Below are 26,638 nucleotides of genomic sequence, written 5' to 3'. Positions count from 1 at the left end.
ACATTTTCTACACTCAAATGTCAATAATAAATTATATTGTAACATTCAATTTCTCAATTGAAAGATAATTTATTCATTTGATTGAAGTTTGGCGGAGGCTTGTCAATAAATTGACACCATTGCTAATCAATTAACCATGTTTTAATGAGGTCAATGAAATGCGGTTTTTGTTAAGGAAAAGTGACATAGTTTCGTTTTTGAATTGTATTTAACAAACTGGCTACTGGCTAGATTTTTTTTTTTTTTTGTTAAATGTATAAGTTTTTATCGGGTTTATTTTCGTGACGTGACTTCTTCCGGGAGTGAATTTATCAAAGTTTATCTTTGTAAAGTTGAATTTTTAAAATTTTTTTATTTTGTGACTTGGAAAATAGGTGAAAGAGTGTGAACAGTTGATTTTGATTGAAAACGACAATGAATGGAAAATGAAAATTCCCAGCCATCGATCCAGCAGGCGTTAGCGTCAGCGGCGAAAAAGTCAACTCGAGTCAAGTCGGATAAGCGTTTCGCACCGTCTCTCGTTTTTTTTTTGTTTTTTTCCGTGGAAAAATGCCTTTTTATGTCGATGAAGCCGAAGCCGTTGTCCGTCTGGTCTCGCTGATCTGTGGTCTTAACTCGATGTCGTTTTGATTTTGTCGCCGTCCGAGGGAAAATCGCTCGAAAATGGCCGATAAAGTGCTCAAAGTGAGTTAACCCAAATTTACAAACAAGGATCGGAAAGACGTAAAAAAAGTTTTTCCTTCAATTTGTGATTTTATTTGATATTTTCTCCGTCTTCCAGCACATCCCGGAGCAGAAGCTGAAGGCCTTTTCCATCGGGACGATGGGCAAGAGGCAGCTTTCAAAGAGGGAGATAGAAGAGAACAAGAAAAGAGAACAGGAAAAGGCCGCCGCTCAGGTATAGACTGCGATCTTTCTCGACCTTTTTGTGACCTATTTTACACTCCGATAACAAACGTTTCTCCGCTTTCAGGCCTTCGAGGAGTTCGTGGCCACGTTTCAAGAAGCCCCGACTAAAACGAACAAAGTCTGGGTCAAAGCTGGGACTTACGATGCCGGCAAAAGGCGTAAGTGTTTATCAAATTTAATCAGTTTCGGTCTCATTCCTTATGTCGCATTTAAACATTCGCGCTCGTGGCTGGCCTTGTCACTCTCTACCTTTGCGAGAGGTATTCGCACGTTCATTCCCCATAGCACGAGTGGCCATTTACACACTCGCTGACTTCAGTTTACCAATGTGAACCTTTGACGCGTCCCCAGAAAACTGTTTCCAGAACGAGCACTGTGAGCAGTGAGGTCATCTACACGACCCCATCACTCGCCTCACGGTTCAACTCGCTGCTCGTGTGAATATGTAAATGCAACATTACAACCTAGTAGAAATGGCATCAGGTCTATTGATAAAGAATCTGACCTTGTATCGTACTAGTATGAGACAGCTTAAGGAGGCTACTGGCTCAGGGATATGCGGATCTGGTCACCAGCCGTGTGACACCAAGAGACTTGAGGTTTGTTCCATCCAACCAGTTGCCAATTAATCCGTGATTTATGGCTGCGCATGCCCCAACATTGCCTCATCATCATTATCACATTAACTCTGATGGAACACTCTTTCCAATGATTATTTTTGGAGATCATGAGATGCAGTCTTGTGTGACGTAGGTTTAGAAAAAACATTTTCTTTATTGTGCCAACGTTTTGATCTTTATTGAGATCATCTTCAGGACCTGGGATTTATAAACATTGTTTAAATTGAACAAATACATCAAATATGTGACAATTAATTAATAAATTATATAAATTTTAGGTTTAATCAAAGTATTTGTACTCACTTAGTGTGCGTTGTGTTTTCTGTTAAGATGTGTCATGGTTGTGTGTTGTGTTGAGAGGTTGTGAGATATTAATGTTTTTAATTTTTTCTCACCATTTATGATTTTGTTAAAAAATTTCACTTGTAATTTTTTTTTTTAAATTTATTTTATCACTAGCACTAGGAAGATAGAAAGATACATTTTTATTTTTGAAAATTTAAAAACGTGTTATTTCAAATAAATTGTCTATTTTGTATTTTATTAACTTTGTCTTTTCTTCCTTTTTACACATTTTTCAACTAATATGTGCAATTTTTTTTTAAGCATAACTAAATGTTTTAATTTAATTAATTAAGGTTTTTAGTTGAGATGAAAAAAAGTTAATGGCATGAGAGGGATTCGAACCCACGACCTTCGGCTAGATACGCCGCTGCTCCACCACCTGAGCTATAGTGACCTCGATCCACTCGGACATCAACTCCCCATCCCAACCCCACCTTACGAGTTTTCCCTCATTTTGCCGAGTGGATCGAGGTCACGATAGCTCAGGTGGTGGAGCAGCGGCGTATCTAGCCGAAGGTCGTGGGTTCGAATCCCTCTCGTGCCATTAATTTTTTTTCATCTCAACTAAAAACCTTAATTAATTGTAATGATTTAATTGGTCAAGCGGACCACGAAATTAGTGAATTTAATGAGTTTTAATTTAATTTTTTTTACTTGGATATTTGTTCAAAACATAATATATGAGCATTATTTATATTTTATGTCACATATAAATCCAGTCCCTTGTTGAATAAGAACTTTGCGATTTGACAAGAGTGAAAGCATTGGGAAACATCTGCTCATGTCTTTGACTGTCAGTCCTTAGTAAAATCCTTGGACTGTTTTGACCACTGACAAACCTGGTCTGAAAAGATGATGGAACGACCAAGTGATAGTAGGGCTTGGGTTTGAAGCATGATGGAATGCCTAAATTCAACTTAACTTAGTTGGTTTGGATGCATGATGGAGCAAACCTTTGGTGACTAGTTGATTCAAGTAGCCCATCCTTCATACAGACATGAATCAAGTAACACCAAGTCATATCAAATACGTGCAGAGTGAACATGTTAACATTTCACTAGTACCATTTCCACTCTTGTAACATTCATCTACAAAAATAATAGTTTCTTCTTCCTTGTCCCCCCCCTCTATTTAACACAATGTGACCACGCTACCTGAGTGGTTAACACATCAGACTCTTGGCTAGTAGATCCCACAACCATGGGTTCGATTCCCACCATTGTCTCTAGACTTTTTCTGATGCCTAAGGGGACCGGTGGCTGCAATTAAAAAAAAAAAAAAAAAACACGGCACTCATGAATGGATGGTCTGGGGCTGAATAGCTCTCAACAACCCTACATTTGATTCCTACCCCTTCAAAAATGAGTTTCTTTCGGTTGAAGAACACAGGCACACCGGGGGCTCAAATTAAAATGCGTGTTGCAATCTCTCATAAATGAAGTCAGGAAAGAAGTTAAGGGGAAACTCCTCTAGTTCCTGGTATCCATTAAAAAAAAAATAATAATAATCAAATTTTGCACCCTTTTCTTTGTGCTTTTATTTAATCTGTGGCCTTTTCATTAATAAAACTTTTATGAATGCCACTGCAATATCAAACAGGTTAAATTTATTGTATGAGAAACAACCAAATTTAAGTCATTTTAATATTCAGTGAGCGTAATAATGATTGAATTTGTTAATCTAAATTTTAGAGGAAGATACTAAAGAAAAAGGTAAACTATACAAACCTCAGTCACGATTGGACTTCCCAGAGAAGAACTCCGCTGAGCGGGCTCAAGAGTACGCTAAACTACTCGGAGAAAGGTCCAAGCCGGAGCGACCCGGCAAAAAGAAAGAAAAAGAAAAAAAGAAGAGCAATCTTGAATTATTCAAAGAAGAATTAAAAATGTAATATAAAGCGAATTGATATAGGTTTTTCTTTATAAAGTTTTTTTGTTGATTGTCTTTTGAAATTTCAGGATACAAGAAGAACGGGAAGAACGGCATAAATACAAGGGAGCCATCAAAGCTGCCGTCGTTGACCCTGATTTTGTAAAAAACTGTAAGAACCTTTTGGAAGAAAGACTAAGTCAAAAAGGGAGACTCCCTTAATACAAATTATTGTCCTTTTAATTTATTGTTTACACAAATTAAAATGTTTACATAATTGTTCAGCTGGTGTTTTGCCGGAAGAAAAAGGTTCTTTCGATTGTGGGGATCCGAACACAACAAACATTTACCTGGGAAATATCAACCCAAAGGTAAACAACCTTTACTTTAAAAAATCCTAACATTCACATTTTCAGACAAAAGGTAAAATCCCTGTAAAATTTCCTTTTCCATTATTGTAAGAATATCTTGAAAAATATAATTTGTTTGAAATTCTATAACGAAGTGGGTTTAAAAGAAGTTTTTTGTTTTCTGTTTTTTGCTTGTTCGGTGTTCGTTCCTTTATTGGATAGATTACAGAACAACAGTTAATGGAAGTGTTTGGCAAATACGGACCTTTAGCCAGCATTAAAATCATGTGGCCTCGTTCTGATGAGGAGAAGTCGAGAGGAAGGAACTGTGGGTTCGTCGCTTTCATGAATAGAAAAGATGGGGACAGGGCGATGAAAGCGCTAAACGGTAATAATCTATTATAGCCCTGAATTTTTTTTTTTTTTTTTTTTTTCAACGCTTGGGTGTGGTTTCAGGAAAAGATATTCTTGGTTACGAGATGAAATTGGGTTGGGGCAAATTTGTACCTATTCCCCCTTTCCCTATATACATTCCTCCCAACCTCCTGTCTCTTACCCAACCGCCACCACCTTCTGGTTTGCCTTTCAATGCCCAGCCGCATCCTAGAGATAGAAATCGAGTAAGTCATCTATTGTGAATCAGCTTTTTGTATTCAATAATTTTATTTCATTGTTGTAAAGGTGCCAAGAATGAAGACAAATGAGCCATACCCAGTTAATCCTGAGGACATGGACAAAGTGGAGAAGGTAATTCTCATTAAACCAGGTTATATCAATAAAATAAATATTTTTAAAATTGTGCATGCTAATATTTACACTTGACAATTTTAAAATCAAATAACACCATCATCTAGTAAACTAAATTTTTATGAGACGAGTCTGGTAAGTAAGGGTGAGTGGTACATTTTTTCAGAGAAGGAGCCAAGAGGGAAAAAAAGGAATGGTGTATCACACTTAATGTTTATTCTTAATATTGTTTATTGTAATCATTGAGAGCGAACGATGATCAGTGTTGATAATGTGCGTGATTGATACATGAAGTATATATATTTTTTGTTTTAATCTATACAAAAATAATTACTTTTAACCACTCTTAGATTATTTTTTCAAACAAAATCAAATTATCGCAGTTTATGATATAAAAATAATTGTTTTACCTACCTTTAGATGATTAGTTTATCGTTTTATCCAGTTCATTACTTTCAATTACCTTGTACATGAATGTTGTATATTTTATGAACAATTACAGTCAACCTTCCCATAAGTGGACACCACACATGAATATTTATAAGGATCCACATTTTGAAAAAATCTTAGGTATCTCCATAAAAAATTAATTGAATACGAACAGAATTATAAATGCACATGAAAGCTGATTTTCTCTTTCTCGTGGACTTGCATGACTTAACCTTTTCTCTGACAGAAAGAGTTACTTTTGAGCATTTATCTCCACATCGTCTTGTCACAATCACAGTCTGAGAACTGGATCCTGAGTTTTTCTTTTTGCTGTCTTCTTACAAGAGACTTTTTTATGGTTAGGCTGAATATGGCAATAAACCAAGGACTAGAATTCGTATAAGCTTTGGACAATATGCCGCAATGTTTCAGGTGAAGACTGTGACTGTTCAACATTGTGCCAAGAAGTCTGCAAGAGGGTATAACAAAAGCATAGCTATCTAATGATAGTCAAGTGGCACTAAAGTTAACTACCTCATCTATAGTAAAATCCAAAGCTGTCTGGAATTGCATCAAGGCCCTGACAGGCATTGGGACAAAATTTGCCCCTACTAGGGAAGAGAGGACGAGTAAATTGGCCAAGGAAATGGATGAGGACACCTATCCCCCTGAACCCTTTTACAGCATACCTAATGTTACTAAAAACAAGATTCCATTTGACACTGGATTAAAAAAAAGTCCATGGTTAAATAAAAATGTATTCCAGGTGAAAGGCATTTACTGCTGTAGAAACAACAACTACTAAACCTAGGACTAGAGTGCAAGTAGGACTGCTCATTAGACAATGCAGACTCAGGAGTCATACTGTAAACTCGGAGCAACTGAAACAAGCCTGTGCTGGATTGCTAGGAAGAAAAAGAAAAATCTCCTTTAGGTGTAGATGTATTTGTAATATTAGAGGTGTGTATTATACTGGGACCTATTGAGATTACTGTATCCCCGTTCAGTACCGGTGAATCCGAGTTAAATCATGAAATTAGTCCTGGTTTCAATGGTGTTTTTTCTTTTATGGTTCAAAACCATCAAGTAACGTTCAAAAGAACTTCCTCCTATGGGCAAGTGTAGCACCACAGTTTGTTAGTAGATGCACTGGTTGTTCTGCTTCCTTGCAGAATCTGCGTGTACTGTGTTGGATTGCACCAATCTTCCTCAGATGCCGATTCAATCAGTAGTGTTCTGTTTGGAATCCTGCTAGGATTTGAAGTTTAGGCCTGCTTCCTTTGATATCTTCTGTTTGTACGAAGGCTTATCCAGACAAGGATTTACTCCTGGGAGAGGAGAAGTCAAAAAGTGGGGTCCTTACAAACCTTGGGATCTGGCAGCAAAAAAAAAAATCATTAAGCTTAACAAAGAGCTCTAGATGATAATGGAAATCGGATAGACCAAATATTGGTCTTAAAGTGGCTGATTGTTAACCATAAACTTTACCCTTACAAAAAGGCTTATTTATCAATAAATTCATAGTGTCTGTTTTCATTTATTAGAATTTCCATTTATTAGAAATACTTTTAGTAGAGTAAACAAAATAATGCCAGGAAAGCAGGAAAGATAAAGCTGTCTGGTCTTGAGGGATGTCCAATTATTAGAAGTGTCCATTTTGGGGAAGTTTGACTGTACATTTATTTATTATTGCATTCTCAAATTGTTTAAATTCAAAATAAGTGTTTTTTTTCTTAATTTTTCTTTACTTTAAATTGCTTCATTCCTGTTAAGTACAGCAGTAGCATACTTTTTTGCTTTGTCTATAATTTTTTTTAATTCAAATTTTGGAATGCTGTTTTATATTAAAAAAAAATATTGATGTCATTTTCACATTTTTGACATCATTCTTTTATTTCCTTAATTTCTTCAAAATTTGATAGTTGATCTGCAAAAAATTGAAGAAAGTTCCATTCATTGTCAGATTTAATAATTTATAAAGTTACTAGTTCCACATCAACTTTCAAATTCCCGAGATTTGTTTTGTTAAGCATAAAAATTAATCTGACATATATTAATATGTTAAATAGAATATTTGAGACATTCAAAAAATTATGTTACATTGATGTACTTTTCTAACTTAATGCTTCATTTTTAATAAAATTAACTAAATGTTTCCTGTGTGAGAATGGTGTGTGTGTGAGTGGGTGTGTGAGTGTATGCATGCGTGCGTGAATGTGTGTATTTATGACTTTTTCTTTTTATGAGTGCTCTTGGTCAAAGTCCTGGTGTGTAATGTGTTCTGCTGCTTTTGTCACAGATTTTACCCCAGGCACTCGTCAAAGTGGTTATCCCGACCGACAGGTAAGGTCACTTCCAAGGTATTACGTTAAGGTAAGGTATATATGTCAGTTCCAGGGAAGACTGCCCGTCGAACGGGAGAGAGAGAGACACTCAAGAGAATTTAAGTGATAAGAGGGAGAGGAAAAAACTTGAGGCAGTCTTGGACCGACAAAAAAAATATTGAAAAATGAAAATTCTATTTTTCACTTTTCTTTTATTTTTTTACTTTTTTTTTAAATTCCCTAACTTTTTTCAAAGCTAAATTTTTATAAAAGAAAAATTTTTAATTCAAAAGAAAAATACAAATTAAAATTTTCATTCATTGCATGTCAGCCAAATCAAATTTAGTTTTTATACTCTTTGTTTTTTAAGATGATTTCTAGTAGTAAATTAAAAATAATTTTCTGGGGTTCATTATTTACTTTTTGGGTATTTGGGGATGAGTGGTAGAATGTTATTGTATATTGGCAGGAACCTGTTGATGTTGATCCACCGAATGATAGAATATGTGATCCGGGAAGGACCTATGTTCGAGGCCATGATTATGAACAGAGAAATCAACAACCCTATGTTCAGGTAAATACAATTTTCATTCTATTAGTATTTAATATAGAAATGTATGACTGGTAATTTTAAAGCGGTGATAGGCTATTCTTAGAGGAAACATTTTTAAATCGGATAAAATCAAAATCACCAATATTTAAAACGAACAAATTCTGAAATATGATCGAGGGATAATTTAAAACCCATTAAAACACTTTTGAACTAACTTTAGAGTAAATTAAAGAAACAGCATAAATAAATGGACAAGACCTAGCTCTTTCATCCAATTTAATTGAATCATCTCCTTAAACTTTAACGAAGTTCAAATATTTTAAAATTTCAGCTATTTCCTAGAATATACAGTTATTTATGAAGCCATGTTCAAAGGTTTTTAAATTGCTGGATTAAGCAAGAATAGTAAAACTAGAACCAATATTTGAAAATCTATCTACAAATATTTAAAAGAAACTGTTATTCTATTAAAAATGATAAATTGTTATTATGTTTCATTATTGGAGAAATATTGTGGTAAGGTTTATGAGTTTGTCTCTGATCTTGGTTTGCCTATTCTCGCTGGTTTTGTCTGACAAGATTAAAATTTAATGTACTTGTTAACAAATTTAATCAACAATATATGAATCATTTTGTTGCTGTAGCCATTTTCCATGTAATTTTGTAAATCTGTCCTCCCAAAATTTCTCAGGTTTTTTAGCGATTAACTCCTTGATGTGCTTTTTGCAGTCCTAAAGCAAAGTTTTTCCATTAAAGAGTTTTTTAGAGCCTGGAATAAGTGAAAATAAAGAGGCAATGTCAGCCAAACGCATTTGGTGGAGTAGCACACCCCAGCCAAGATTGAACAATTTCTGGTACGTCTGTCAAGAAATGTGGGGTGAGCTCTATCCTGGTAGAAAATAAGCCAATGGTGGTGATTTTTGGTAAACTACTGACTTTAAAGTTCCATTTGCTTCCAGTCAACTAGAATTAATGGTTCGTCTGGGCAGAAGAATTCATAATAATGCTCTTTTTCTATAGCCCACTAAATGCATATTATCTTCTTGGGATGTAAGCTGCCTTCAAGGGTTGTGCATTTAACCAAGATTTTCCTCAGTGAATATTATGAAGGACTCACTTTTCATTCCCAGTTATTAATTTTGAGAAAAAAAAATGGGCCTCACATTGCATTTTAGGATGGATTTCTAGATGGAGATCAAATCCAATAAATTCTTCTCAGTAAACATGTGAGAAACCCATATATCACTGTGACAAACAGATCCAACTGCTCTCAGATGCTTCGAAACATTTTTTATGAGATATGTAGTTGGCTCATGTAGTTGAATGTGGGTTATTTGTGACAAAAGCCAGCATTTGTTTTTCATGAATGGTTGAAAGACAAACTATCTATTTGAGTCTTTGAAATCATAATTTCTGCTTCTAAACTGAGCAGACCACTCATGAACAGTGCTTTCTATTCAGGCTCTTCCTTTTCTGGTAATAAAAACCTCCATTAAGTGAACAAATGAAATACTTTCCCTCCATTTTAAATTAGAAAAAATTGCTATAAAAATGTGCTATCTGAAAGGAAATTGACGAATAAAAAACACCTTAACTAATCTCATTTCTAACTTTGTAAAAACTAATGACAACGTGTAAACATTGCTTCAAAACACAAAAGGGATAAAATTGCATTATTGAAAAACGCTTCAGATTATTTTATAAGCCCATAATGCCTGCCAGGGGCTTCAATGGATGCAACCCTTTAGAAGTTGACATGGTGCTGATCTTTGTAAAGTAAAGGTCCTGGGTTTGCATCTAGCAGCCTTGCATTCAATCTCAACATAGGACTTTTCCCCCTTCCTCAAAAACACACCCCAAGGATTTGATGACCTGCTTAAAAAACAGGGCCAAACCACTTTATAATATTATTCTATATCTCTTTGGTGTTTCCTTTTACTGGCTGGATAATATGTAATAGTGTGTGTGGTGTTAAGTGACAGTTAGCCAATAATTATTTGGAGATCGTGAGATGCGGTCTGATGTGACGTAGCTTTTAGAAAAAAAAATTTTCTTTATCATGCCAACATTTCTATCCTTATTGAGATATTCTTCAGGGCCTGGGATTTATAAACATTGTTTAAATTTTACAAATACATTTAGGATGTGAAAAAAATGAATTTATACAATGCTAGAAAATTTTAGATTACAAAAAATGAATTTATACATAAGCGTTGTATAAATTCATTTTTTTTCCCAAAGTCGGAGACTGTAACATGGACAATGTGGTCCCCAAATTTTTACTAATGTTTTGAGTGACCGTTAATTCATGATTATTTGGAGTTGATGAGATGACAAACCATTACCCTTTTTTCCCCATTGTCGGCCCCTTTCACCTCATAGAAAAATGAATTTCAATCCCTACTTCCTTCCCCACTTCTTCAAATTAAAACGTATATAAGCAAAAAATATTTATATAACTACCACTCCCAACGGCACACAACTGTGACATCTACAAAGAAAACACACTTTGAGTGAATACAAATACTTTGATTAAACCTAAAATTTCTACTTGTGTAAATTGTATAAATTCATTTTCACAACTTACATGTATGTGTATGTGTGTAAGGTAATCAATGTTTGTAAATCCCAGGCCCTGAAGATGATCTAAATAAAGATCGAAACGTTGGCATGATAAAGAAAATGTTTTTTTTTAAACTTACATCACGCCAGACCGCATCTCACAAACTCCAAATAATCATTTGTCCTAATATTGTATAAATCCAGGGTTGCAGTGAAATGTGGGTTTCAGTCCAAAGAAGAATGCTTCTTCGTGACATTTACAAAAGCCAGAAAAGTCATCAATTGAAATAGGAAACATTACATAAGAGTCTGAAAACACACCGGAGTAGTCAGTTCTGTTGAAGAAAGCCGAAACAAAATATTTACTTGTGACTGAATATGACTGCATGTCTAACCACACTGCAGGCAAAAAAAAAAAAAAAAAATTGAGTTATTTTGAACCTTCAGACTCCTTTTGTGTACTATAATATCTTCAGATGAAGAAAAGAGTGATAGTGTTCCAGTTTTATGGCAATGGCTAATATTGACCTCTAAATATATAATATTAGGTCCTAAAGCGAAACCCAATAAATAAATAAATGTGTATAAACCTGAAAGAACTTGGTCTATACATTGCTCCCATCTCTTGTGAAATATCAATCCACAATTTGTCAGTTTTGACTATTGCTTTATTCTTTTAATTATTTTAAATCTTTATTGCTGTAATTCATTTTAAATTTAAATGAAGAAAAATTGTGACTTGTGCAGACTGAAGTAAACAAAATGTCTGTTTCATTTTCTCTTGAGTGTATTCTTAAAACCGCTATCTCATTTTGCTTTAAACCTGCTGACACAGCCCCAGGCTGTTTTCACTAATTCAGTATGGTTTTGGCCTAAGACAAAATAAAAACAACAAACATATACTTCTTGACATTTTATCTCTCAACACATTTATGCCTTACGTCATCATCAGTGGTTGGTTTTTTAAAATACTTTTTTATATAAACGTACAAAATAACCCTGAAACACATTGAACAGACAAAACCAACGAGAATGGCCAGGATGATCGGGCGATCAAGTATGGAAATAAAAATATAGTTCCTAACTCAGTTTTTTTTTTTTTTTTTTGACGGGCTTTTGACATATAGGTCATTTCAGCCCCCCCACAGTTTGTAATTGTGACACAAAATGTGAGTAGGAACTATCTTTTTATACTTTTTATAAAGATAGATCAAGGTATGTGTTATTGGTTTCCATTTCTGAAAATATTCCAGATAATGATTAAACAGTCTGTGCCATTATGTGAACAAAGGGTAAAACTGCTGTGAATCTATATAAATAAACAGTTATTGACAATTTGTTTAAAATTCATGTTCATTTCTGTAAAATGCTGAATGTTTTAACACCTTAAGGGTCACTGTATAAAATGTTCAAGTTGCTGAGTCTCGAATCACACCACATTAACTTAAACAATTAACTAGAAAATTGGAAAATTATGGCAACCTAGATGGGAAAAAATCAAAATTACCATTACTTTTAAGGCGCATTTTAAGTTGTGTTTTAATAATTTTAAATTTAAATGGTTTAATTATGTTTCTGTAGGTTTCTGTTTGATAACCAATCTCCTGCACACACCTACTACCGTTGGAAGCTCTTCTCTCTGTTGCAAGGCGACTCTCAGAAGGAATGGAGGTTACAAGAGTTCAGAATGTTCAAAAGTAAAATTTAAACAGATTTGTTACAGTTTATTTCATTACTTTTATTAAAAATTTATTAATTCTTCAGACGGTTCAATATGGCGGCCCCCACCATTGAACCTTTACACTCAGGGAATGCCTGAAGAGCTGATCGAAAAGGACGATGATCGCAAGGGTGGGCTCTCGCCAGCTCAGCGCGACCGTCTCGAGCAGCTCATCCGTCACATGACCCCTGAAAGGATGAAGGTAGCCGATGCCATGGTATTCTGTATTGAACACTCAGAGGCCGCTGATGAAATCTGCGATTGCATTGTGGAATCACTTGGTAATCCTGATACACTCTTGTACAAGAAGGTTAGTATTTTAAATTTTGATACAATAGGAAAGGTTGATAATTCATATATTTTTTCCACCTTCAGCAAGCACGAATCATTGAAATATACACTTCACTATTTAACAAAACCATTATACATAAAACATAAAATGTAAAATCATACTGCTTTTTAAACATAGGTCGATCACATTTCCTTTTTTTTATTCATCCTTTGTTCTCGATTTCTTTTTACATTATAGGGTTGGTGTTAAAATTTTGAACTCAAAAAAACCATACCTTATGATCTCTGGTCATCATTAAAAGTTATGACAAAGCTGTTCAATGTTGAAACTGCACTAATAAAAAAGTCCTCTTTTTAAAGGGATGTAGTTTTCGGTCAAATAAACCATTTTTAATTTCTAATTGAACTTTTTTAATTTCAAATTAACCTTCTTTCAATTGAAAGACCTTTTTTCAAATTAACTCTACATTTAAAGCTATGGATGGTATCAAATGGAAGCATGTAAAGGAAAATTCCTGCATTTGAAAAAAAAAAAAAATGAAATGTAAAAACAAAATACATTAATATATAACAAAATAAATAGAAAAATATTATATTTCAAATTTAAAATGACATAAAACAAAACATGAAAAGAAAGCATTCTTCTTTTAATTTGAGCCATGTAAGAAATTGTGGTTTTTCAGAGCCCAATTATTTTATTGTCTAAAAAATCTCAAAAAAAAACAAAAAAAAACAATCATTTATTGTTTTTATATAATTTTTTATTTTATTTGTAATTAATTTTCATCATATCATTTCAGTTTTTTATATGCTATAATGAATTAAAAATTTGGTTTAAAGAAGTTTAAAAAGGTTAATCTCAAATTAAAAAGTTTAGCAGTTAAAATAAGGTTAATATGAATTTAAAAATAGTTACTTTGAAATTGAAATGAAGAGGTAATTTGAAATTATAAAGTGTTAATTTGAAGTTAAAAAAAGACTATTTGCATTAGGAAAAAATAAGGTTAATTTGAAATTGAAAAAGAGTTAATTTGTATTTAAAAAGTGTTAATTTGAAGTTAAAAAAGGCTAATTTGAAGTGGAAAAATGATTACTCCAAATTAAATGGTTAATTAAAAATTGTTAGTTTGAAGTTTAAAAAAAAGCTAATTTGAAGAAAAAAAATAGAATTTTATTAATTGAAATGGATTACAATGAAATTAAAAAGGGTTACATTGAATTCTAAAAGGTTAAATTTGAAATTAAAAAGTGTTAATTGGATATTAAATAAGATTAATTTGAGGTAGTAATAAAGAAGGCTATTAATTTGAATTTTTACTTTAATTTAAAATTAAAAAATTATTTTTGGGTTAATTTGACAGAAAAATCGATATGTGAATACATTATGTAAATTTTCTTCCACATTCCAAAATTTTCTTTCGGAAAAACAGCAGTCAGAAAAAAACATTTTTCTTTTATAATAAACGTGAAATTTTGTAGATTTGAACAGTATTTTTTAATTAAAATTTTTTATATTCTAGGTTGCCAGACTATATTTAGTTTCAGACATACTACATAACTGTAGTATTAAAATAACTCATGCTTCCTACTATAGAAGATGGTAATTTTTTATGACTTATTATTTATTTGGATACTCAAGTTGATGTAGTTTTGTCGTTTCTGATTATTGTTCTGCCTGACCTTGTCATTTTGGCTCTTCTAATATGTTTTAGCTTCTCACAATCACTGAAATGCGCCTCGGTATAGGCAGAACAAAATTATTAGAAATGAGCAAACTGCAGGTTCATCACCCAGCAGACCTCAAGATTCTCAAAACTCAAGTTTATGTTATAATTTTTTCAGCCTAGAATCAAGACTGCTAGAGATATTTTACTTAGCTCACATTACTTATACCAGTTTGGAGTCGAGGTTAAAAGCCGAAAGTTTCCGGGTTAGAGTTATGAACATCTTCAAAGCTTGGGATGATTGGGCCGTTTACCCGAGAGAATTTCTCATAAGGTTGAAATCGACCTTCCTCGGAACACCGATTACCGTATGTGCTGATCATGTAAAAATTCTAGGCCGAGTTATTTTTTTGTTTTGTTTGTAGCATGAAGACGAAGAGGAGACAAGAAGAAGCAGTGAAGTGCACGATGATGACATTGATGGCATACCATGTGACAACTTAGGGTCGGAGATGGATCAAGATGACCTCGATGGCGTACCGCTAGACGGTGCCACATTGCTCAAAGGGGCTTACAAACATACAAATGTTGATGATATCGACGGAATTCCAAGTATGTCAGGCGACGACCAGTCGTGAAAAATTTTCCTGATTGAATTTATTTTACAGTGGACGATGACATCGATGGAAAGCCAATGGAATTTGGGTCAAAGAAGACACAACCTACCGGTGCATTTGTTCCTTCCCGGTGGGAAACAGTCGATCCGGAGCTTTTAGAACAGCAGGCGATGACAACAAGTAAATGGGAGCTAATTGAACAACAGCAAGGAAAGCCGACCGATGAACATCAAAGCCAACAAGAAAACTGCACCCCTGATGACAGTTTAGACAGCTGGTATGCTGAAAGTTATATTTTTCTTTCATATAAATTAAAGTGTCTTTTTTTAATCATTTTTTTTATTATTTAGCCGTGATATCCAAGAAGAAATACGCAGGGCGCGGCTGAGGGAGATCGAGGTCAAAGTTATGCAATATCAGGATGAATTAGAATCTGGGAAAAGATCTCTTAAAGTTGGATGGACTGTAGCTGAACAAATTGAACATCATAGAAAAAAATTATTAAGAAAGGTAAAACATAAAAATATGCAATGTCATTCATAATTTTGTCTTCATATACTAATATTGAAATGCTTATTTTAGTCTGAAAAAGTAGACAAGGATAAAGTTACAGATAAAGCACAACTTAAAAGAACTCCTTCACCAGTAGATTCTCAAGATTCTAGGTAAATAATACACAGGATGTATCAATTTTTTTCTGTTCAGCATTCCAACATAATGCTAAGACATTCTGAAACTCCTTTATTTATCAAAGTTTAAACAAAATTAAATGCTAAAGATTTTGTTTTTATTTTTAATATAGGGGTTGTAGAAGATCGAAAAGATCTAAAAGTAGTTCATTGAGTCCGCCTCCTTCAAAGCGATCATACAGGTGAATAAATTATAATAAGACTCTATTTTATCTATATTTAACATGGTGTTTAAAAAGGTCAAGGAGCAGGAGTCCATACGGAAGGAGGAGGAGGTCAAGGACACCACCGAGTCACAAGAACTCACCAGGTAGGAGGCGATCGCCGGTCAGCTCCAGGAAAAGACGTGGCGGCTCGAGCCCAGATGCGAACACTCCACGACGCAGGAGGGGCTCAAGCGGCGAGCCGTCGCCACCACACTCACACAAGAAACACTCATCGAGACACAAGCACAAACATAGGCATTAGCAGTTTTTAAGCAGCCCCTTGTAAATAACGGAGATCCTCTGTTCTGGAAATTTGTAACAAATTTTCTTGTTGTACGGATTTTCCTTTTTTCCCCCGAAGGCATTTTACGTATGTTTCTATTGTAAATAGCACTATTATATCTTTTTGTTATTTAACAATTCAATTTTTTCCCCTCAATTTTTTTTTTTTTTTAATTTGTAATAAACCTTTAAGACTGACAGATGAAATTTATGTACTTTTTTTTTTTGCTCTTCTTGTAAATTTTAATTCAACTTAAAAGCTAGATTGACACAATTGTTAACGTGAACAGCATACTCAATAAAGTTCAAATACTAACAATAAGACTTTACCTAATTTTTAACTTTAAAAAAATTGAATTTTTTGTTTTAGGGTAGTGTAATTAAAATGGAAATCTTAAATAATGAACATTATAAATTTTGTACTTACATTGGACATGCAGTTCTACCATGAAATTCCAACTACGATTTATGAACACTGATGAACTAAGCGGGCACGGGAATGATATTTTAGCCCCTTATTTAGAAAGGTCCACACTCACAGAAATTAAGTACATAAAGTGAAAGTAGAAATGAAGTAAATTTGAATGAGTGATACATTGACATCTGGGCACGAATACTAATTTTGTCTTTCTCACGGACTTTATGACTTTCTCTGACAATGAATCAGACAAAACCTGCTAAATAATTTTAACTTACAAATAGTGATGATCTAGGTGAACTAAATTTCTGAATGTATAATTGCATAATAAATAAACAAAAGTATGAATAGTATTTGTTACATTCTTGCCAGCATAAAAATAGGCAGCCCCTATACATGTATGGTATATGATGCACATCTATGTAATCTAATATCCTGACTGTCTCATCTTCCACATGATGTCTATAAAAAAACAAAAAAAAAACCACATTTTTCTTTATTAAGATAGATGAGTTGACGCATAAAAATCTGCAAAAATCAGTTGTTTAAAAAAAAAATTAACAGCAAACAGTCCATAAATGTATTATCTATAACAACGATAATCTACCAAATCTATAATATATTAATAATGATTAAACATAATAAACTTACCATGAAATAATTATTATTCATTACTTAATTGTAAATAACCAAAAGGTAACAGAAAATTTTACATAATTTTTTAAGGTAGGCAATTACAGAGGCCCTAAATTCTCAGGCTGTACATCAAAATTATTCACAGGACTGTTGCTAATGAGAATTCAAGACTGGGCTAATAAATAAGATGTGTGAGTAACAGGCCGGTTGAGAAAAGACTTCTCTGATGAGTATAATATAGCTTAAAACAGTTAATAAACAGGATTTTTTTCTAAATGTGAAAGCGGCCTTTGGTTCTTCAGATAGGTTAGACGTAGTCTCTAGGTCTAAAATGGAAATTAATATTAGGCCAACCAGCGCGCAATAATGAGCGATGGGTGGTCTTGTTTAAATTTTTATAATTAAGGTTTTTAGTTGAGATAAAAACATCAATGGCACGAGCGGGATTTGAACCCACAATCTTCGGCTTGATAGCCGCTGCTCTACCACTTGAGCTATCGTGACCTCGATCCACTCGGACACCAACTTCCCATCTCAACCGCACCTCCTTTTTGCCATTTTTCAAAGCAATGTAGAGCAGCGGAGTATCAAGCCGAAGATCGTGGGTTCAAATCCCGCTCGTGCCATTGATGTTTTTATCTCAACTAAAAACCTTAATTAATTATAATATATTAATTGGTCAAGCGGACCACAAAATTAGGGAATTAAATTTTTATATTTTTTAACGAGGCTATTTCAACTACCAGGTTATATGAACCCTTGGGGTGCCGATTTGCAAGTATGTCGGTTCGTGGATTCAAACCCGGGACCTTTACCTTACAGTGATCAGTGCCTAAACCGTTGCGGCCACCAATGCCCCTGAAATTGAACTTTAAAATGGCAGATTATATAAATGATAATAATTTATTAGAGGCATTGGTGGCTGCAATGGTTTAGGTGTTACACTGAGCTCATCAGTGTAAAGATCCCGGGTTTGAATCCACTGACACCCCAAGGATAAAATTAAATTAAAAAAATTTTGTTGTTTATTATTCAGAATTCACTAATTTCGTGATCCGCTTGACCAAGTAATATATTACAATTAATTAAGGTTTTTAGTTGAGATAAAAACGTCAATGGCACGAGCGGAATTCGAAAAATGGCAAAAAGGAGGGAAAATTCAAAAGGTGTGGTTGAGATAGGAAGTTGATGTCGGAGTGGATGGAGGTCACGATAGCTCAGGTGGTAGAGCAGCGGTGTATCTAACCGAAGGTCATGGGTTCGAATCCCGCTCGTGCCATTGACTTTTTTATCTTAACTAAAAACCTTAATTAATTGTAATTATTCAGAATCTTTAAAATAGGACTCAATTACTAAACTTAAATTTTAGAATTGTAAGGAAGGAAAACAATTTTTTATTTTAATTTATTTTTTTAACGGCCTTATGTTTTCCATATTAGCTTAACAACCTGTGCTAAATGATTTATACGGAAAAAAGGGAGAGTGATAGAAAAATCCAAGGGCAATGGTGCGAATTGAACCCACTACCGTGCAGTATACGAACCTAGGACTATCTTGCTGACCACTCGGCTACCATTTTCCCCAAAAACAAAACAAAATTTACAAGAAAGCAAATTTAAGAGCTCATTGTGCTAAGCCGACACGACACCCATTTTCTATCACAATGTCTTCACTGAGTTTAGAAAATGCTACATGCATAATGAATATTTGAATGATTTATGTAAACATGTATAAATGCGTGCATCAATTCTTGGTCCATTGGCAAAACTGTACCTTAGTAAATTACTAGCAGGTCTTAAGAACCACCCACTCGAGTGTTGGCAGTCCAGGGTCAGACCTCGGTTTCAGTCATCCAGCCTCTGGAGGTTGGGCTCCGGGGGCTCTCAACAGCTAGGTCATTTCTGCCTTCTATGCAATCAGTTCTCAAATCCAAACCCAATCACACTCTCACTCACTTTTAAATACATTTTTTCTTATTTACATTATATTCACTCAGTTACTCAATATTCCTCCATCACCCTTTTCACTTATATAACTAACCTATTATTTCATAACCAGTTAAGAAAAAAATAATTGTGATACAAAACTAAATGATTTAGAAGGACCAACTCCAGCAGACCACCAATGTGGAAATGTTGTTGCATTTATGTACCATTTAGTTATGTGTGTACCAGTTACTTAATTGTAAATAATGCCACTGCACTTATTGTTAAATGTCATGATGAAGGTTAGAACTAAGTACTAGAAAGTAATTATTCATAAAACATGTCTTCATTTATTTTAAAAAATTAACTCAATTTTATTATACCTGGAATAGTACAATTTTGCACATTTATCTTATCTATTAGGTGAAATCTAAGTTGTATCAAATTTGTAATTGTTTGAGGTATCCAACAGACAATCATATTGATCTCATTTCTAACTTAATAATAATTTAATTTAATTTGCCAATAGATGCATTATCCATAAGGGAAGTGTCCATAACAATTTACAATATATGTTGTTAATTTTTATTCTAACCTAGCCTTACAAGTAAAACTAAACACTACACATGTCGAGATATTAAAATGATATTAAATCAAAAATCAAACAAATACATTTTTTGGTCAATGTATACTTTTTCAATTTAATATCTGTCAGTAGGACAGTACTCACAGCTCATTGTTTAAGCAATAATTCAATAAACATATGTGTTTATATGTATTTTCTAACTGTTGTACTTTGTAATCATTAACCATAAAACATGGCACATGTCATTCTGAATCATACTGAAAATAATATATTTTTAAACCATTTGATTTAAAAGTATTGATTTACATTTGGACAAGTTTATTATTTAATTGTACTAATTAAAAAAGGTAACGTTAAAATAGTAAAATTCAGTCTTAGGAGGAGATAGCTATCGGTGGAAATTATTCAGTAGTGAATTCTGATGGGGGCGATTCCGAAGTCGTCTCGCCAAGAATCGTTTCGTCTGGCGTGTACACTGTGTACTTTTCTGTCCCTTCTTGTTTGGGCGGTTCACTCGTCTCCTTTGACTCAGACGATTCCATCGAGCCGGTGGTGATTTCACTCTGAGGGTAGTTTGTCGTCGAGTCCATTTTCGGCTTTGGATTGCAGGCTCCAAAGCCGCAGAGCGATGAGATGAAAGTTTTAATAAAAGGCGGTTCGACGACTGGCTTCAGGCCCTTTTTTTCATACTCGTTCTGCTCCTCGATGGCATTCTCGTTTGAATTCTCCTTTGTCTCCTCAGACACAGTTTCCTTCGAAATATCAGATTCAGTTGTTTTGAGGGCTGATTCTGACAGTTCAAAAGATTTCACACTGATTACACAAACTGAAAAAAATTACAAAAGATAAAATAAGTATTTCCGGAAATTTAATGATGGCAATAATATAATATAATATGAGTTTTTATATAAAAAAATATGCCCTTTTATTTTTACACTGTTTATTTTATTGTACAACTAAGTATGGTTACAAAGGTAAAGAATCATCATTTATCACGAAGAATAATGCTGGTGTTATTAGAATTTTAATAAATTGGTGAAGTTTAATAATCTGGTGATCAACTTTTATTTCTATTTTTCAAACGTTATTCCATATTTTTTCACACATTTTGAAAATCCTTTCCATTCGAAAAAAAATATACCAGAAACTAAAAAATTCATCAACTCATCTTGGAGACATTTTTCTTTTAGCACTTGGTAATTTCAATTTATTGGGTCATTGGTTAAAAAAAGGAGCAAATTTAAAATTTAATTGAGCAAAATATAACATAATAAATATAAAATAACTAATAATAAATATATATAAAATTTAACCCTCTGAATACCGGCTGAAAAATTTGACAAAGTACTGGGTGGTACTCCTTCATTCCCCAATTTTTGTTAATTTATGTTAATTTTTTAAACCTAACTTTAGACAACAACAATCAGTTACATGATAGATAAATTGAAATTATCGAGTTCTGAAGCTGAAGGCGAACTTTTCAATATTTCCAGAACAAATCGAATTTTAGAGGATCTAATTTTTTTGAACATTTTGAAAGTGATTTCCATTTTAAAAACAATGATACTAGAAATTAAAAATGTCAATGTATGCTTTTGGTTATTTTAAATCATGCAGAGCTGTATATCTATTATCTGTATCTATTTATTATCGTAGGATAATCTCAGACAGTCAAAATGCTGATTAAATATAATTTTCTACATTGTATAGGCTTTTTTATTATGTGTTTTAACACATCCAAGAACAACATGGCAAAACGTTTGGAAATTTACTAGATGCTAAATTTAAAATTTATGAAATTTAGGCTGACTGTGGCAAGGACATGTTCATGAGTTAAAGGTCGTATTTCTGCTATAATATTTTCATAAAATGTTTACATTTTAGGCTAAATTTTTAGTCTATAATACTTTCTTAAAATCAATATCTGAGTGTTGATAAACATTGACAGATTTTCATCAAAGTTACAGCTAATTCATACACGGAGGCCTGTAGGAAAGAAGAGTTTTCAGTTTCTTAAAAAAATTTTTTTTAAAATTAGTGATCTGTAATGATTACTGGTGCTTAATTTTACTTTATTTGGTGCAAAACATGCTACAGACATAAAAACAGTTAAATTGATCTACCTTAACAATCTTACACCTACAATCCTGACTTATAACAACTTTCACTTGTGACCATGAATATGGCAAAATTGTATGACAATTAAATAAAAAAAATCTGAGAACCGGTTTAGAACGCTGGATTTAGGAGTTATAAAACACCAAAACAAAGCTACAAGGTTATGTTAAAACAACATAATCTGTAGACTAGACATGCAGCACAAAGGAAAGAAGGGCACTAAGCTAGGAACTCGTCAAATGTAGAATTTTGCTGTCACCTTGACAATTTGATATTTAATTAATAAGCCCTATATTATTATTTAAAACATAAATAAAACAGTAATAAATCAGAGAGGTATTATTGAAACTGCTTGATATTTGGTACTTCATGATGAAGTAAGCATATTTCACAGGATTTTTTTTGCACCTTGATACAATGGAGAGATTTGAAACTGTTTAATTCTTTCAACTATGGTTGGTTTACATGACAGTTTTAATAATTTACCCAAGTATATTTCAAAATTAAAACTTACATGTGACTATGTATCAATCCTACTTGAAACTGGCTGGTCAACGATTTTTTTCAGCCTACATAAAAAATTTTTTGTTGCTCTATTAGTTGAATATGTGTATTGTGTGTGTGTGTATATAAAAATGCTCTGCTACTTCATAATTATACTCAAGTTTTATGTAAGTCTGGATAAGTAAAAAGCTGAGCTTTCCAGGGTTGCCTGTTGAAAGTTTAATTCCCCCTTTGGTACAAATCCAATGTCTGCAGTAGATTTCTCAATACAGGTAATGAAATTGTAATATTATCATAACCAATGAGTTTAGTCTGATCATCCTTGATGTATTATAAATAATCAGTAACGACCAAAATATCAGACATGTTTCAGTAGAGTAGGCAGATCAGAATTATCTGAGACAATCAATATTCATTCCAGAATGGTTTTCGCTTTATTCTTAACTTTTTTTTGAGACTAGTTTTGAGTATATAATTAATAATGAATGAAAAATTAATAGCTGGAAAAGTTTTTTTTTTAATACATTGATTAAAAAGCAATAATTATGTTGAGTATTTTTTGTGACTATTTGTGTTTGTGTGTTTTTTATTTTGTGCGTATTTTATATGAAATATTGTTTGTGTGGGTATTGTTTAGGCGGAAAATTGTGTTTGTGTGTCTGAAATAGCGACAATTCTTAAGTCAAAATATATAGATAAAAACATTTAAGAGACATAGTTAATTTGTTTTAGTTTTGTGACTAAATGAAAATGAAAAATTATAAAAATATATATATAAAATATTATAACACCCTTTGGTTGCTGTCTATCATTTTGTCTGGTTCAATGCCATTGATTACAAAATGATGATGGTCACTAGATTAATAAGGCAGTCTACACACTACATGGGTTAACTACTGATGACCATAAAAAATTGTTAGGGCTGTATATATCTCAAACAGAAGGCACACATCATTGGCTTAAAAATTATACATATGACAGTGATAAAACTTGCCTATAAAGCAGGTTCAAAGGCAAAAATAGTCATTCCAGAACGGTTTTCACTTTGTTCTCATATTTAGTTTTTTAGAAAGACGGTTCGTGATACTGGAATATGAAAACTTTTTGTTAACTAGTTATAATTAATAATGAATGAAAAATTAATGGCTGGACAAGGTTTTCTTTTTAAACCAGCTTTAATTAATAAATTGATTTTTTTTAAATATTGTGTTGAGTATTTTTTGTGACAATTTGTGTTTGTGTGTCTAAATTAGCGACAATTCTTAAGTCAAGACATATAGATAAAAATATTGATTGAAGAAACATAGTTAATTTGATTTAGTTTTGTGACTATATGAAAATCAAAAGTTATAAAAATATATCAAATATTAGAAATTACAAATTATATGTGTGCCAGTGATCAAACTCTTCTATAAAGCAGGGTTTGAAAGCGAAAATATTCATTCCAGAATGGTTTTCGGTTTGTTCTCATATTACGTTTTTTAGAAAGACGGTTTACAAGACTGGAATATGAAAACTTGAACTTTGTATTAACTAGATATAATTAATAACGAATGAAAAATTAATGGCTGAACAAGGTTTATTTTAAAACCAGTTTTAATTAATAATTTTTAAAAAATATAAAAAAATGTGTTGAGTATTTATTGTGACTATTTGTGTTTGTGTGTCTGAATTAGTAACAATTCCTAAGTCAAGACATAGAGATAAAAATATTTATTGAAGAGACATAGTCAATTTGATTTAGTTTTGTGACTATGAAAATTAAAATTTATAAAAATATATAAAATAATTAATTACAAATTATTATTTAGAAATCGTGAGATGCGGCCTGGTGTGATGTAGGTTTCAGAAAAACATTTTCTTTATCGTGCCAACGTTTCAATCTTTATTGAGATCATCTTCAGGGCCTGGGATTTACAAACATTTACATTTAATAAATACATTTTGGATGTGGAAAAGTGAATTTATACAATGCAAAATATATTTTTTATATATTCAATCAATGTATTTCTACTCACTCAAAGTGTTTGTCTTCTGTGTAATTGTGCCGTTTGGCAACAAACAAACACTTTGAGTGAGTAGAAATACATTAATTGAATATATAAAAAATATATTTTGCATTTTATAAATTCACTTTTCCACATCCAAAATGTATTTATTAAATGTAAACAATGTTTGTAAATCCCAGACCCTGAAGATGATCTCAATAAAGATCGAAACGTTGGCACGATAAAGAAAATGTTTTTCTGAAACCTACATCACACCAGACCGCATCTCACGATTTCTGAATAATCATCGATTAACGGTCACTAATCACCACACACATCACAAATTATATATGTGCCAATATGAAACTCTCCTGTAAAGCAGGGTTTGAAAGGAAAAATATTCATTCCAGAATGGTTTTCGCTTTGTTCTTATATTTAGGTTTTAAAAAGACGGTTATGACAATTTCAACTTTCGCTTTAAAACGAAGAAAGGATTTTACTTGTATTGTGAGATATTTCAAAATAAAATCTGTTTTCTCATGATCGCGAAGATGGGCAGAAATAGCGTCCCTTATTTTTAATGTCGCGCCCTATAAAATTGGCAAAGGTTGTTTTGTTTTTTAAATATTTCTTTCTTTAAAAGGCCCCTTTAAAGATTCTTGGCATTCGTCGATGACCGATTTTAGCGTTATGACGCAACATAATGAACTAATAGTGTAAGGGTAAATAGTGCACAAATAGAAGAGAGATGGGCAAAAAAAATTAGATGAAGCGTGACCTACTTGCAGAAAGGAGGAGAGCAAAGAGGTGCAACCGGTTCAGTTCCATGTTGTTCACTGAAAATCGGGACCCCCAGATCTCGGATGTTGAGTCATCCACGTTAACCCGTTCCCTCTCTCCGTTTCTTTCTCAGGGACGAGAGAAGATAAAAGCAATTTTCTCCAGCAATACATTTTCACGGACTGTCCTTGATATTTCGCTGTTGGATTCGTGCCATATCTTATCCCTTCATCTTCGTTCAAATCGAAGTAATCATCAGTCGCACAAACCTATTTGTTTTCTAGTTGTTTTCAAGCGTTTACCTTATGTGTAATCATTTATTATGTTTTATAAGTAAAGTATTAAAGAGGGCGAAGAGGGGGTACAAATTAGCCTCGAAATGTATGTACAATAAAAATAATATAAAAAAATTGTAAAATAAATTTGTTAAAGTCGTGAGGAACGGTCAAGAATGAGGTTTAGAAAAACATCTTTTTCATTTTTTTTTCCGCTGACGTTTCGACCTTTATTCGGGTCATCTTCAGGGTCTAGGTAAATTACAAAACAAGTTGATCGGAAAAAAACAATTTAAGATGTAAATATAAATTTTGAACCAAGTATTGCATTCAAAAAGATAATCAACAACAATTGTAAGCCAGCACTACACAAAACAATATCCACAATCATACAAAGACAAACCAATATACATGTCCATTCCGTTCGGCCACACATTGTCACACAAATTAAGTAAATTTATCTCCTCAGAACATACTCAAATAGCTTTTAAAACATAAAACAGTAAATACGTTTTTTTACAAAATCAAAGACCCAATACCAACAGCCTACGAATCCGATTTAATTTATAAATGTGTGGTGTTTAGTGACCGTTAGCCAATGATTATTTGGAGGTCGTGAGACGCGGTCTGGTGTGACGTAGGTTTTAGAAAAACATTTTCTTTATCGTGCCAACGTTTCGATCTTTATTGAGAACATCTTCAGTGCTCAGTGTTTGTTTTATGCGTAATTGTGCCCTTCTTGTCTGTCGTGCTGAGTGAACTCACGTAGGTTTTAGAAAAACATTTTCTTTATTGTGCCAACGTTTCGATCTTTATTGAAATCATCTTCAGGGCTCAAAGTGTTTGTTTTCCGTTTAGATGTGTCATTCTTGTCTGTCGTGCTGAGTGTGCCCACGTAGGTTTTAGAAATATATTTTCTTTATCGTGCCAACGTTTCGATCTTTATTGAGATCATCTTCAGGGCTCAAAGTGTTTGTTTTCCGTGTAGATGTGACATTCTTGTCTGTCGTGGGTGTTTGGGCACTCTCACACGACAGACAAGAATGATACATCTACACGGAAAACAAACCCTTTGAGCCCTGAAGATGATCTCAATAAAGGTAGAAACGGGCACAAAGACAATAATTGTATCAGCGTTCGATGAACAATTGATTCTTTATTGATTGGATACAACATCAATTTAAGATCTAATTTCTGTTTTTACCTATCTTTCAAGAGCGACAAACCTTAC

General features: G+C 33.1%; 2 protein-coding genes across 2 annotated transcripts; one reads left to right on the top strand and one right to left on the bottom strand.

The window, feature by feature from the left end:
• Positions 1-426: 426 nt before the first annotated feature.
• Positions 427-16,948, top strand: LOC106673352 (U2 snRNP-associated SURP motif-containing protein). The gene is made up of 21 exons (XM_014405441.1): positions 427-684; positions 782-898; positions 974-1,067; positions 3,566-3,761; positions 3,833-3,915; positions 4,029-4,114; positions 4,316-4,481; positions 4,550-4,713; positions 4,775-4,840; positions 7,569-7,612; positions 8,063-8,167; positions 12,290-12,405; positions 12,473-12,738; positions 14,240-14,319; positions 14,562-14,751; positions 14,809-14,995; positions 15,052-15,277; positions 15,351-15,510; positions 15,583-15,665; positions 15,803-15,871; positions 15,929-16,948. The coding sequence occupies exons 1-21, from the start codon at positions 664-666 to the stop codon at positions 16,155-16,157; spliced, it is 2,748 nt and encodes a 915-aa protein (XP_014260927.1). The 5' UTR covers positions 427-663; the 3' UTR covers positions 16,158-16,948.
• Positions 16,949-19,480: 2,532 nt separating this feature from the next.
• LOC106673362 lies at positions 19,481-25,411 on the bottom strand. The gene is made up of 2 exons (XM_014405454.2): positions 25,135-25,411; positions 19,481-20,568 (listed from the first exon to the last, which is right to left on the bottom strand). Exons 1-2 carry the CDS (start codon positions 25,178-25,180, stop codon positions 20,144-20,146), a joined length of 471 nt encoding a protein of 156 aa, XP_014260940.1. The 5' UTR covers positions 25,181-25,411; the 3' UTR covers positions 19,481-20,143.
• Positions 25,412-26,638: the final 1,227 nt, after the last annotated feature.

Source organism: Cimex lectularius, unplaced genomic scaffold, assembly GCF_000648675.2.
Source record: "Cimex lectularius strain Harlan isolate CLEC.00 unplaced genomic scaffold, Clec_2.1 scaffold106, whole genome shotgun sequence".
Taxonomy (NCBI): Eukaryota; Metazoa; Arthropoda; class Insecta; order Hemiptera; family Cimicidae; genus Cimex; species Cimex lectularius.
Note: the sequence above shows the minus strand (reverse complement) of the source record. Positions and strands in the feature narration are given on the sequence as shown.

Excerpts from the sequence above, each read along its gene's own strand:
- LOC106673352 (XM_014405441.1), top strand. The coding sequence starts at position 664 with ATGGCCGATAAAGTGCTCAAA. Across the intron at positions 4,714-4,774 it reads ATCCTAGAGATAGAAATCGA|GTGCCAAGAATGAAGACAAA; the intron begins GTAAGTCATCTA and ends ATTGTTGTAAAG. Across the intron at positions 14,752-14,808 it reads TCCTCGGAACACCGATTACC|CATGAAGACGAAGAGGAGAC; the intron begins GTATGTGCTGAT and ends TTTTGTTTGTAG.
- LOC106673362 (XM_014405454.2), bottom strand. The coding sequence starts at position 25,180 with ATGGAACTGAACCGGTTGCACCTCTTTGCTCTCCTCCTTTCTGCAA. Across the intron at positions 20,569-25,134 it reads TGCTCTCCTCCTTTCTGCAA|TTTGTGTAATCAGTGTGAAA; the intron begins GTAGGTCACGCT and ends AATTTTTTTCAG.